Source organism: Desmodus rotundus, chromosome 9, assembly GCF_022682495.2.
Source record: "Desmodus rotundus isolate HL8 chromosome 9, HLdesRot8A.1, whole genome shotgun sequence".
NCBI lineage: Eukaryota > Metazoa > Chordata > Mammalia > Chiroptera > Phyllostomidae > Desmodus > Desmodus rotundus.
Window position 1 is genome coordinate 20,279,947 of NC_071395.1, and position 14,223 is coordinate 20,294,169.

The 14,223-nt window shown below is 45.4% G+C and overlaps 1 protein-coding gene across 10 annotated transcripts in view; it reads left to right on the forward strand.

Moving 5' to 3' along the window:
- The window catches only part of TRIM2 (tripartite motif containing 2), a 122,284-nt gene that overhangs the window by 86,271 nt on the left and 21,790 nt on the right, over positions 1-14,223 (forward strand). For all 10 annotated transcript variants that reach the window (XM_053912036.2, XM_045202664.3, XM_045202663.2 and 7 more), the window contains exons 4-6: positions 2,348-2,499; positions 3,751-3,931; positions 4,795-5,518. In XM_053912036.2, the coding sequence (XP_053768011.1) occupies positions 2,348-2,499; positions 3,751-3,931; positions 4,795-5,518 (1,057 nt within the window). The remainder of the gene's footprint in view (positions 1-2,347; positions 2,500-3,750; positions 3,932-4,794; positions 5,519-14,223) is intronic.

Here is a 14,223-nt window from a genome sequence, read left to right on the forward strand (position 1 = left end):
CAACCTTGTTTCCTACAGGTTTGCTGAATTCGTTTGTTTGTTCTAATTGTGGGTACGTGTTTAGAATTTTCTATATATAAAATCATCTCATCCATGAACAGAGAATTTTTTACTTCTTCTGTTCCAATTTGCATGCATTTTATTTATTTTTCTTGCTTAAATGCCCTGGCTAGAACTTCCATTACATTGTTGGGTAGAAGTGGCAAGAGACACCCTTGTCTTGTTCCTGATCTTAAGTATGTATGGCATTAACATATTTGTTAATGGATATTTGTTAGTGGATATTTGTACATGCTCTTTATTAAATTGAGGCAGTTTCCTTACATTTCTAGTTTGATTTTTTTTTAATCATGAAAGGGTGTTGGATATTGTCAGATGCTTCTTCTGCATCAATTGAGCGGATCCTGTGGATTTTTTCCCCTTCATTATATTAGTGTGATATATTACATATATTGATTTTTATATGTGAACCACCCTTGCATTCCTGGGATAAATCTCATTTGGTCATGGTATAATTCCTTTAATATACTGCTGGATTCAGTTTACTAGTATTTTATTAGTTTTTGCATCTATATACATGAGGGATGCTAGTCTATAATTTTCTTTTCTTGTGATGTATTTGGCTTTGGTGTCAGGGTATTACTGGCCTAATAGAATGAGTTAGGAAATGTTACCTCCTCATCACACTTTTGTGAAGAATTTGGAAGGACTGGTGTTAATTCTTTGGTAGAAATCACCAGTGAAGCCATCTGGTCCTGGGTTTTTCTTTGTTGAAAGTTTTTTGAAGATTGATTCATCTCTTTACTTATGATAGGTCTATTCACATTTTTTATCCTTCTTTAGTCACTTTTGGTAGTTTTGTGTTTCTAACAATTTGTCCACTGTATCTAGGTCAGTTCCTTGGTATACAGCTGTCCGTATTACTCTGTGCTCAGTTTTGTTGATCTTTACAAAGAACCAACTTTTGGCTTCATTGTTTATTCTATTGTTTTCCTAGTGTCAATTTTATTTATCTCCACTCTAATCTTTATTTCCTTTCCTCTGGTTTCTTTAAATTTAGTTTGTTCTTTTTTCTAGTTCCCTAAGGTAGAAGCTGAGGTTATGGCTTTGAGATCTTTCTTCTTTTTAATGTAGGCATTTACAGTTACAAATGTTGGTCTGAGTGCTGTCTCTCATAAGCTTTGGTGTGTTGTGTTTTCATTTTTGTTTATATCATATATTTTTATATTTCCCTTGTGATATCTTCTTTGATTCATTATTTGTCTGGGTGGGGGGCTTAACACAACACAAGTGCATTCTTGTACAGTTCAGGAGTTCAGAAGTCTAAGAGCAAAATGTAGGAGGGGCTGCGTCCTCCTGGAGGCTACAGTAGAGAACCCATTTCTCTGCGTGGTTTAGCTTCTAGAGGCTGCCGCATCCCCTCAGCTTGTGACCTGTCCCTCCGAGCACTCCAGTCTCTTGTTTCTGTTGTCTCACTTCCTACACTGTCTTTGACCCTCCCGCCTGCTTCCTACAAGGGCTCCTGTGATTACATGGGGCCCAGCTGGATAACCCAGCATTACCGTCCCATCTCAAGATCCTTAACTTACTCAGACACTTGCAAGTCCATTTTGCCATATAAGGTAAACACATTAACAGGTTTCTGGGATTAGGATGTGGACATCTCTGTGGCACCATTATTCCGGCCACCATACCTGCTTTGCTATGTATTCTTTCAACAAGTCTGCATCCCTGATGGTAATCATTTATACAATTCTGTACTATTTGGGCTTCAATATCTGCCCTGCTCACATGCCCTGAAGAGACAGTGTGAGTAGCACATGACTCCACTGTCCTTGGCATGGCAATAGTTGATGAATTGCTGATCTATTTTGTGGTGAATGACCTATTGTCCCATTGATTTGCCTTTTACTAGCCAGTGATTCAGTTCTAACGAATTTGGATGAAATAGCACAGGCACTATAGCCAGCTGATGAAAGTTTCTTTATTTTATTTTTTCCCTTTATATATAGGGACAGGCTTTATATATACTTATTTAATTATGTTTAATTGAACTTATTGGGATGACATTGGCCAATAAACTTATATAGGTTTCAGGTGAATGCCATTCTTCTCATAACTTTTTGTTTGGCAGAATAGTTATTTTTATATTTTGGAGTCCGATCCGGCCCTGATTGAGACCTGGCACAGAAACGTTTATCCTTCCTTTTCTCCCGTGAAAAGGAAGGATAAGCGTTTGGACACACTACTGCCGACATCCTGGGGAGGCTGTGAGGAGTAGATGGCAGATGTGCGTAAGCCCTCACTCAGTGGCGCGGCCCTGGCATGGTTCTTGTGTCTCCCACAGGTGATGGACTTTTACTGCCAGTCTTGTGAGACCGCCATGTGTCGGGAGTGCACCGAGGGGGAGCATGCGGAGCACCCCACAGTGCCGCTCAAGGACGTGGTCGAGCAGCACAAAGCCTCGCTCCAGGTCCAGCTGGACGCCGTCAACAAAAGGTGCGCACATCTCCCCCTGGCTCCCAACTGGTCGCCTGCGTGTCAGGCGTGGCCTCAGGGGCTCTTGTCTCAGTGGGATGGTAGGTTCATGTCACCTAAATAAACTCTTTGATTGTGGGTCTGTAATCACAAACTAGTGAGTGGAGGGTCGTCCCCTGCCCCTTGGTAAAATTCTCCCTTATGTTAGGAGTGGTGGCATTTTTGTTTTACTACCTTAGTATGATTATGAATAAAATATCCTTGAGGAAAATGCTCTCAGGTGACCTCTGAAATGTGTGCATGAAACCAGGCTTTCTGAGGAGCCTTTCTTGCTATTCTTGACATCCCTAGAGGCCCATTGGGGTTCCTCTCTGCTTCAGGGCAGCAAAATGATACCGGGCAGTGATTGCTCTGTTTTCCTTAGGTCTCACTATGGCTGGGCTCTTTTTCTGGCATGGCATTGAAGGAACAGAGTAGCTGTGTGGTGCATGAGAAAGGCCAAAGAGAGGAAATAAGTAGGCAGCTGAAAATCAGTCTCTTCAACAGTTGTAATGAGAAAAGTGTGGTTATTCTGTATGAATGAAGAGAACGTGGAAACTTGCAAGAACTTCCCAGGGAACTCTGAGTTTGGATAAGTTTTTCATGTGATTGAGAAAAAAGATGTATGTATGCATCTGTATGTTTAGAATAGTGGTTCTCAGCCACGGGTAATTATACACCCCTCCCCCCTCCCCACCCCAGGGACATTTATCAATGCCTGGAGACAATTCAGTGTCTCGTGTGTGTGTGTGTGTGTGTGTGTGTGTGTGTGTGTGTGTGTGTGTAGGGGCACTAATGGCATCTGGTGGAGGATAGGATGCTGTTGAACATCCGTAAGGCACAGCAGAGTCCCCTGCAACACAGAATTCTCCAGCCCAAAACATCAACAGTATCAAGACTGAGAAAGCAAGCCTGGTTTAGAGAATGAGGGAAAGACGGGGGTTCGGAGAGCTTCAAGGCTTTGTCCTGTTATTCAAAGTAGATGCCTGAGGTAGATTGAAATAGACAAGGACCCTCACAGCCTCTTCTCTCAAAGGCTGAAATTATGCCTTATGCCTTTTGTTCTCCAGTTATTACTTCTTAAAGATGATGAGAGGCACATACAATGTTTTTTTCAGAGAATACGGTGTTTAGATAGATTTTTCTTTTTCTTTCTTTCTTTCTTTTTTTTTTTTTTTTTTACTATTTCTAGGTTGATGTTAAATAATAATGATCTTTAACAACTGTCCTCAGGCTCCCAGAAATAGATTCTGCTCTTCAGTTCATCTCAGAAATCATTCATCAGTTAACCAACCAGAAGGCCAGCATCGTGGACGACATCCATTCTACCTTTGACGAGCTCCAGAAGACTTTAAACGTGCGCAAGAGCGTGTTGCTCATGGAACTGGAGGTCAACTATGGCCTCAAACACAAAGTGAGTCTCCAGCTGTTCTTACAGATATCCTGGAAGAGACTCGATGTCTGGGGCACATCATGGTCCTTGCTTACTGTGTTCCAATAGCAGCAAAGGGGACTCAAAGGGGTCCTAAGTGTCACCGTTGCACAGTAAACGGTAGTTTTCATTTAGTGGCATATCCAGCTATTTTTTCCCTTCCTGTTTTCAGCAAAACGCTCATTCTGTGACCGTAAGTCCCCATTTATACTCTAACACAAGGCAAGGGTGAATATAAAGGAATGCTTTCAGGATTTGGGGTTAAACCTGATTGTTTTCCTTCCTTAATTATAATGTCTAATAGTTTGTTAATTGCTCTCTCACCCACACCAACCTGTTAGTCAGCTTCTAAGTGAGCCATGACCGAAGCCTTTGTTTGGCTTTGCATGTCTGGTCTCAGAACCAGGGATGAAAAGCTTCTGAGATTCAAGTATGGAAGAGTTTTCATTCCTCTGGTTTCTGTTCCTTTAAGAGGTGACAGGGGAGCTTTGGACATTAAGGAAAGATACTGAACAATGAATATTTCAGATGTCAAGCATGCAAACTGGTTGCCAAGTTCTCGGTGGGGACGTTTCTGTTCCATTCTATCAAAAACACATGACCCAAGAAGTATGTGTGTGGGAGAAACAGGGCGAGGCGGAAGGGAAGGAAGGTAGTGAGAATGCAGTGTGGGATGATGCATTAGAACTGGGTTCACTAGTGAAATTAAACATCCTTTGCTGAGAGCCACTGGCGTGGGCAGGTGCAGAACCGGTTCCGGCCCACCCACGGAGGGCACCGCCTCTGTGCGGCTCTCGGTTCCAGTGCTGCAGGAGGCACTCACCCGGGTGCTTTTTTTCCTGCAGGTCCTCCAGTCGCAGCTGGATACTTTGCTCGAGGGGCAGGAGAATATTAAGAGCTGCAGCAACTTCACCGCGCAAGCCCTTAACCATGGCACGGAAACGGAGGTGCTGCTGGTGAAGAAGCAGATGAGCGAGAAGCTGAACGAACTGGCGGACCAGGACTTCCCTCTGCACCCGCGGGAGAATGACCAGCTGGATTTCATCGTAGAGACTGAAGGGCTCAAGAAGTCCATCCACAACCTCGGGACGATCTTAACCACCAACGCTGTCGCCTCTGAGACGGTGGCCACGGGCGAGGGGTTGCGGCAGACCATAATTGGGCAGCCCATGTCCGTTACCATAACAACCAAGGACAAAGACGGGGAGCTCTGCAAAACTGGCAATGCCTACATCACTGCGGAGCTGAGCACGCCCGACGGCAGCGTGGCAGACGGAGAAATCCTCGACAACAAAAACGGCACGTACGAGTTTTTGTACACGGTGCAGAAGGAAGGGGACTTCACACTCTCTCTGAGACTCTACGACCAGCACATCCGAGGCAGCCCGTTTAAGCTGAAAGTGATCAGGTCGGCTGACGTGTCGCCCACTACCGAGGGCGTGAAGAGGCGTGTGAAGTCCCCGGGGAGCGGTCACGTCAAACAAAAAGCTGTGAAAAGACCCGCCAGCATGTACAGCACTGGAAAAAGAAAAGAGAATCCCATCGAGGATGATCTGATCTTTCGAGTGGGTAAGGAGGCGGCGCTGTGCCTGCAGGCTGAGGGATGCTTTGGTTGAGGGCTAACCGGGAGAGCTGTTGCGAACAGGAGCATTGTGGGTCCGAACTTCTGCCTGATGGTGTCGGGAGATACTAGTATATTTTATTAGGTGAGCTTAGGTGGTTTTGCTCTCTGGGTATATTTATTCCCCCCCTCCTTTTTCCTCCTCGTCACCCCTCCTTCCCTCCCTTCCTCTTTCTCTTTTTTTTTTTAAATTTATTTACTGACCTCTTTCTCCTTTTTAACACAAGGCTGCACGTTCACGGTAGAAAATTAGCAACTGAAAATAAGCAGGAAGAGAATTAGAACTATCACAGGGCTCATAATCTGGAAATTTTCAAGGAATGTTGGCAACCCTTTGCCTCCCTGTGGGAATGAATGCCTTTGGAGTAGTACCGACTAATCCGAAGGCGGAGAGATCATTCTGTCAGATAACCTTCGGTTTCTGGGAGGTCTGCCAGCTACCCCCCTGGTGTGAGCAGAGGGTCCGATGCCCCCTTGTCACTGCGTCCGTCCACACTGCCGTAAGGGCTGGGGGTGGGGCAGGTGCACTGCAAATTGGGCTCACCTCCAATGTGTTGGCCGCAGAGCAGCCCCCAATGGGAGGGAGGGTGGAAACCTGGAGATGGAACAGGGTTGGGGTGGAGGCAGAAGGCTCTGAGTGAGCCAAGAGGTTGGGGTATGCAAACAGCCCATCCCTTCTCTGACTTAGTGCCTGTGGGGTTTTTTTTTGTTGTTGTTGTTTGAATAGCAAAACTAACACTTATTGAGACTAATGTTTTTTTAATACAAAACAAAAATTTATTGAGTCTAATGTAATTTTTAGCTGTTTATTTTCTCAGTAAAAAGCAAGCTACATGTAAACAAATGATTTGATAATTGTTAAGAAAAAAAGAGCCTTTAGTTACTGTTTCCAAAAGCAAATGCAGCCTGCTTCTCTTTTTGCCTCTTCAGTCCCTTATCGCAGAACCTCTAAAAGGCCGCTGCCCCGTGTATTAACTGACACATGCAGGAAAACAATTCTATGGTTCAAGTATATCAGGGAAAGCTTGGCTTAAGGGAAGGAAATAGATTTTATTTTAACTGCAGAACCTTTAGAATTTGCTGATGGGCACTTTAAGTTTTCAAGGCAGGGGAAGGATAACAGGCAGCACTTCCAAAGTTTTCTGATCATAGAACTTCCCCCATGGAACATCTTGGGGAGATAACTCCTTGGAACATTCCTGGGCAAAGCTGCTGTGTATTAACGTGAGCCTGAATCTTGGTAAAGACCGTGATGTGACATGTCTGTTGTCCGCTCAGAGCATGGAGGCCTCGTATAGTCACTGGCCATTTGTGCAGTGTGGGTGCAGAAATTGTTGAGCCATCCACCAAAGCAGAGTGGGCAGCTGGGGTGGGCGAAGGATTGGGAGTCTCCCAGGTCTGCCACTCCGGTTCTGCCACTTACTTGAAACTTAGGCAGGTCTCTCAGCTTCCCTGGGCTTCAGTTTCCATGTCCATCAAATAAAAAGACAAATAATCTGCTTCTAAGAACTGTTCTAAGAGTAATGCCCAGCATGTAGGAGGAGCTGAATAAGTGAAAAATATTGTTTTTGCACATGTAATTAAGATTGTTAGATTTTTGCCTACTATGTTCTTAAACAGTTTAACTCGCTGCTGCCCACTGATGTCCTGCATTAAGAACAAACTCAGTCTCCAATTCAGAAACCCCCACCCCAAGCCAAGCACCCCGGTCTACTTGCCCAGGCAGTGTGCACAGTAGAGAAAGGCTCAGACCTGAGTCTCATCGTCGCCCTGATTCTCTTTGCCAGCTGGGCAACTGACTTACCCTTTCCTAACATGGTTTCTTCCTCTGTAAAGCAAAGGGACAAAGTATTACCAACTCCTAAGGTTGTTGTGGGGTTGAAAGAGACAATTTTTGTGATGTGGCCGGCACTTGCCTGTGTATAGCAGTGCTCAGTTCCTGGTAGCTGCTGTTTTACTATTGTTACTGTCAATCATCATATCGCCTTCTGTGATTCTCACCTGAGTGAAGAGACATTTCTATTAGGGGTATTTTCCCTCCAACTATATTGACTTTGGATTCCCAGCTCCCACCCTGGGAGGCAGGGGATGTGCTCTGTCCCCTCCTACCCGGTGAGAAATGCAGCATTAGTGACTCGCTGACTCTGGTGGGCAGGCGTTTAAATGTTCAAACATTGTGAAGTTCTTCGACAAGTGCCTGGCAAGCAGCATAATGTCTGCATTTATTAGAGAAGTAAAGTTCTGTCTCGGTTTGTTCAGGCTGCCGCAGACTAGGTAGCTTAAACAACAAAATGCATTGTCTCACATTTCTGGAGGATGAAAGCCCAAGATCAAGGTGACGGCAAGGTTGGTTTCCTCTGAGGCCTCTCTCCCTGGCTTGCAGGTGGCAGCCTTCTTGCTGCCTTGCGCTCCCATGGCTGCCCTCCTGTGCCATGGTGATGGCCACCCCTGGCGCTTCCTATTCTTCTTACAATAGGGACACCAATCACATTAGATTAGGGCCTCACCCTCATGGCCTCATTTTCAGTTAATCCATTCTCTAAAGATCTTATCTCCAAGTACAGTTATCTTATGAGGTGTAACTGGAATTTCAACATATGAATTTTACACAGGACACAGTTCAGCCCACAGCAGGTGCTAAGCACCCCAGGTATGTAGGGGCAGAAAGGAAAGCAGGTTCTACTGACCTATTCCTCTCTAACATTATGTTCTAATCCAGAGTCTAGCTGAAAGAGGCCAATCACTATGCAATAATATAACTCGAAAACATTTCTAGAGCCCTAGTGCCTACTGGGTACTATGTTAGGTGATGGGAATATAGAGATGAAAGAAATGAGGTCTCCTCCTCAAGGAGCTTACAGTTTGGGGTGACATATGTATGGCCTACTAACTCTAAGATCGTGGATTAGGTGATGGAAAGCTATAGAAATGAGGAGGAACTTAAATGGGACATGAATGATGACTATGACTTCAGGTGGAAATGGCATCCCAGGTAGAGGGACTAGTGTGAAGGGCAAAGACAAGGTAAAGAGGCATGAACATGGTTGATGTTTTAGGGGAACACATCCATGAGAAGATGTAGGTGGGGCGAAGGTCAGAGTAGTGGAACGTGATGGGGGTGCTGGCAGGACATGAGGCCGGACATTGCTGGAGCCCCTGCTCCCGGAGTGCCTCTGAGCTTTCACAAGGGATGCCTTCATCCACGAAGCCCTTTCCCAGTTGTATTCTCCCCTCAGTACCAACTCCTCTTGTATAAGACACTGTAATTATTGTTATTTATGCCTGGGGCTTATTTCCCAACAAGATTATAAATTGCTTCAGGGCAGGGATGATGTCTTTAATCATTTATAATCTCCAACAATACCCAGAAGACCATTTTGCATAAGTACATGGCCATTTGAAATAGGGCCAAGTCATGACCTACTGCATGATTTCACTCCTCGCTTACCTCGCTCACCACGCTCACCCCGCTCACCACGCTCATCCAGTTTCGAGGCCCAGGGGCACCCAGACCAGGCAACGATGTGCTAAGTGCAAGGGCAGCCATTCACATGTCTGTAGCTCTGCTAGGCACCGTCAGACAGTGCTGGTCTTTTAAGAATTTGTCTTCTCGGGGAGAACCAAAATGGCGGCGTAGGTAGACACACTGCGCCTCCTCGCACAACCAGAACTGACAGAGAATCGAACGGCAAGGGGGACCAACACCAAGGAAACAGAAAATAATCATTCATCCAGACTGGTAGGAGGGGCGGAGACGGCACTGGGGTGGAGAGGACTCGCGTGGCTGTGGCGGGACTGAGACTGGCGGAGTGTGGGACAAATGGCGCAGGCAGTCCGAGCACTAGCAGAACCTGCAGTCCCACATTTGCACAGATAAACCCAGAGGGCCGGACTCAGAGTGGCGGAGAGTGGGGCAGGCAGAGTGGCAGGTAGCACCTTGCGGCACCACATTCGCCCACAGATAAACCGGACGAACGGCGGGCAGAGAAGCAGACCACTGCGCAACCAAGGGCTCCAGCTCGGGGAAATAAAGCCTCAAACCTCTGATTGAAAGCGCCCCTGGGGGTTGGGGCGGCAGGAGAGACTCCCAGCCTCACAGGAGAGGTTGTTGGAGAGACCCACAGGGGCCTAGAGTGTGCACAGGCCCACTTACTCGGGAACCAGCACCAGAGGGGCCCAGTTTGATTGTGGGTAGCGGAGTGAAAGACTGAAATCCGGAGGAGAGTAAAGCGGGTGCCATTGCTCCCTCTCGGCCCCGCCCCCACGTACAGCGTCACAGCGCTGTGACCAGCATTACCCCACCCCGGTGAACACCTAAGGCTCCGCCCCTTAAAGTAACAGAGGCGCCAAGACAAACAAACAAAAAAAAAAAATGGCCCAAATGACAGAACACTTCAAAGCTCCAGAAAAAATACAACTAAGCGACGAAGAGATAGCCAACCTATCGGATGCACAGTTCAAAGCACTGGTTATCAATATGCTCACAGACTTGGTTGAATCTATTCGAAAAACAGATGAAAAAATGAAGCCTATGCTAAGAGAAACAAAGGAAAATGTACAGGGAACCAATAGTGATGAGAAGGAAACTGGGACTCAAATCAATGGTATGGACCAGAAGGAAGAAACAAACATCCAACGAGAAAAGAATGAAGAAACAAGAACTTGGAAAAATGAGGAGAGGCTTAGGAACCTCCAGGACACCTTGAAACGTTCCAACATCCGAATTACAGGGGTGCCAGAAGGAGAAGAGGAAGAACAAAAAATTGAAAACTTATTTGAACAAATAATGGAGAACTTCCCCGATCTGGCAAAGGAAATAGACTTCCGGGAAGTCCAGGAAGCTCAGGGAGTCCCAAAGAAGCTGGACCCAAGGAGGAACACAACAAGGCACATCATAATTACATTACCCAAGATTAAACGCAAGGACCTACATCCAAGATTACTGTATCCAGCAAAGCTATCATTTAGAATGGAAGGGAGGATAAAGTGCTTCTCAGATACGGTCAAGTTGAAGAGGCTCATCATCACCAAGCCCTTATTATATGAAATGTTAAAGGGAGTTACCTAAGAAAAAGAAGATCAAAAATAGGAACAGTAAAAATGACAGCAAACTCACAGTTATTAACGACCACACATAAAACAAAAACGAGAGCAAACTAGGCAAACAACTAGAACATGAGGGTTGTCAATAAGGGAGTGGGAGGGGGAGAGGGGGGTAAAGGTACAGAGAATAAGTAGCATAGATGATAGGTGGAAAATAGACAGGGGGAGGGTAAAAATAGTGTAGGAAATGTAGAAGCCAAAGAACTTATAAGTATGACCCATGGACATGAACTATGGGGGGGGAACGTGGGAGGGAGGGGGGTGGGCAGGATGGAGTGGAGTGGGGGGGGGAATGGGACAACTGTAATAGCATAATCAATAAATATATTAAAAAAAAAAAAAAAAAAAAAAAAAAAAAAAAAGAATTTGTCTTCTCAACATATATAACATTGGCGACAAGTGGATAGAGTTTATATCAATAATTAGAAGAGTTCAGCTTTCTTTGTCAGTTATTTGGGTTTAGAACTTCGTTTCTTTGTACAGTCAGGCTATTAGGTGCACGATGATAGAACATTCATGATTCCAACAGTCCTCTGTGCGTGAGTGAATGCCTGCCACGTGTAATCCACAATTCACTGAAACTCAGCTACCTGCCCGAGGTGGCAACCGTGATTCTGCTGGTGTGACACTGATTTTGTGCTTAAAGATACATAGTTTTCATAACATGTGGGTTAGGAGTTCATTCAACAGCCCTAAATAAATAACATGTGTTAATGTCGTGTATTCATGAAAGTGAACCGTCACTTTTTCAGTGATATAGAAGACTCTCAGGGGTAAATTGGACTCAAATTTTCACCTTCCTCACCAGTTATCCTGCCCCCAGGTGAGATGTGACTTTGCAATTTGAGCACCAACTCTATGCCAGACCCTTTGCTGGGTTAGGGTATAAAGAGAGGAAGGAGATTCTAAACTTGACCTAGAGGAGGCCATAGTCTAGGAGGAGACAGACATGGGGAAAAATGTCCCTTCAGTATGAATCAAGGCACAGGAGCTGGGGTGAGGTGGAGGAGGAGCCAGGCAGGCAGTGGGGAGTTAAGGAATGTTCCTGGTGACCAGCGACATCTAAACCTAAGCTGGCTTTGAAAGTGAGTCCATCTGGTGTAGGGAAGAAAAAGTCGGTGTTAGATGAAAGGTAAGCAGGTACAAAGACATGAAGGTGAGAAACAGAGCTGTTCAAGGAACTGCAAATGATTCTACCATCCTGGAGCATCAAACGAAGTGAGACCAGAGAGGAGGCTGCATGTCCTTGGTTAGGAGCTGAGACTGTGTTCTGTATACCTGTCTTTCTCATAGTCGATAAGCCACTTGAATTCCTTGGGCTGCCTGGTAAAAATGATGTGTTTACAGAATCAAGATCCCTGGCGGAAGGGTGGGGAATCTGCATTCTGTAAGCTCCAGTGAAGCTCGTACACACTGAGGTTTGAGAACCATCGCTATGCAGGTGACAGGAAAGCATTGAACAGTGTAATGTAGTGACTTACTGGGATAGTATTTATCCCTGGAGAGCCTGGGGGCATTATAGAGAGTCTGTCGGAAAGGTCTCTGGGGAGCAGGGAACTGCTTTCTACTGCAGCAGTCACATGAGCCAGAATTAAGGGTGATGCTATGGCATGGAGAGGAAGTAGCAGATTTATAAGATGCTTAGGAGCAAGAGGGCAAGGCTTGGTGACCGAATCCAGCTTCCAGCTGTTTGACTTGAGTGCCATAGGGATGTGAGGCAGTAGAGTGAATGATGGCTGAGGACGCTGAGCTAGACCTCCCTGAGCCCCAGCCCCAACGCTGCCACTTTCTTACCTGTGCAGTCTCAGGTAAGTTACTTAACCTCTCAGAGCCTCAGTTCCCTCCATAAAAAATGGATTAAAAAAAAAAAGCCTACCTCTTAGGGGTTTGAGGATTATATGAATTAATACACAAAGGAGCTTAGAATAGTGCCTGGCATTTGAATAATATTCAATACATTTTAGGGAAGCAACGTAGGTAATACTAGTTAACATATTCCTAGTGGTAGTGTAGAAGTAACAGTTAACCTAAGTAGTTAAGAACATGCTAAGAAAAGAGCACAAAATCCTGATTGCCTGATTTGAATCCCAGCCTGCTAATCATTAGCTGTATAGTAAAAATTAACCTCTCTGTGTTCATTTGTAAGGTGGGGGTGATCTTAATACACACGTCACTTGGTGGGGATTAAAATAACACATGTCGAGCCTTAGAGCAGTGCGGACACATAATAAGGACTCCAGAATGTGACTGTCGTTGTCATTATCAACCAAGACAGGGAAAGTAAGAGGAAGAAAGGTGTGTTTCAGTTTTCGTCGTCCATGATGAAGTGTACCGCAGGCAGTTTGAGTATGGGTTTGGGGCTCAGTGAAGAAGTCAGGGCTAGACATCAATTTGGAATTGAAACGTACAGAGAAGTTACTTTAAAGCATGAGTTTCAGTGAGCTGTCAAAGATAGGATTCCTTGTTTGGGAAAAAGCGGCTGGGGGCTGGAAGCAGGAGGCAGGAACAGGCCTTCTCTGGGCCAGACATTGTGTAGTCCACTTCCACATGTCCTCTTACTTAAAATCTTTAGCAAGTACACTCTACTTTCTGTTTCTGATGTCCCTCCGGTGTCATATACCCACTATAGCATAATTTGTGATGTGCTGGAGTCAGCTTATACTGGCTCTCAAACCACCTCCCAACTCTGCTCAGTGACTTCATGTTGGAAGCCTGAAATCAGCCAAGAGGGGAGCATTTACATCTACAAACGGGCAAATGTTGCAAATCGGAGCTCCTCTCTCAGCCCCTGCCCCTCAACAACCAAGTTTCCAGGACAATGTATAATTGATTCTTACTGTGGAAGGAACGAAGGCTCAGAGAGCTGGAGCAGGAGCCGGAGCCATGTGGGACTCTCACGCCTGCGTCTTTTTAATTGCACCGTGATTCCTCTTCACCGAAAATGTCCTTTAACTACTGTGGTTTTCCAAAGCTGAGGTATCTGATACCTCCCGCCTCTGGAAACTTAATGATGTGCCCACCATGAATGAGTCATCGTGTTTCTCTAATGTTGTATTGCAAAACAGTCCTGAATGAGTTGAGGGAAGTAGCTTAGAGCATCTGTTGACAGTGATTCCTTGAAACCCAGGGATTAGTTTTCCCTACCCGAGCTGGTTCTGTCAGCTGCTAAAGAGTCACTGAGCAAAAGGGAAGCCAGAAGACGTGGGAGGGAGTGAAAGAATTACAGTTGAATTGTTTCAAAATATGTAATTAATACACCATACGTTAGTGAGGCCATAAGAAGTGTGGAAAGAACCACTCATTTGCACTGTAGAGCAGTGTGTGTTCTTTTAATATTAAATGGATGTGTAAAGTCACTGAGCATGAGTTCAGAGGCTTTACAGGAAGATAGGATCTTTTATGCCCTTCTCCCCTGCCTCACCTCTGCAACCCACCACCTTCCCTTCCTAGAATCTCAGAGGAAGGAGATCATACCCATTTGGCATCTGAGGTCATTACAGGCACCCTGCCCTCACCCACCTTGACCATTCACCTTTGGGATCTGTTCGTG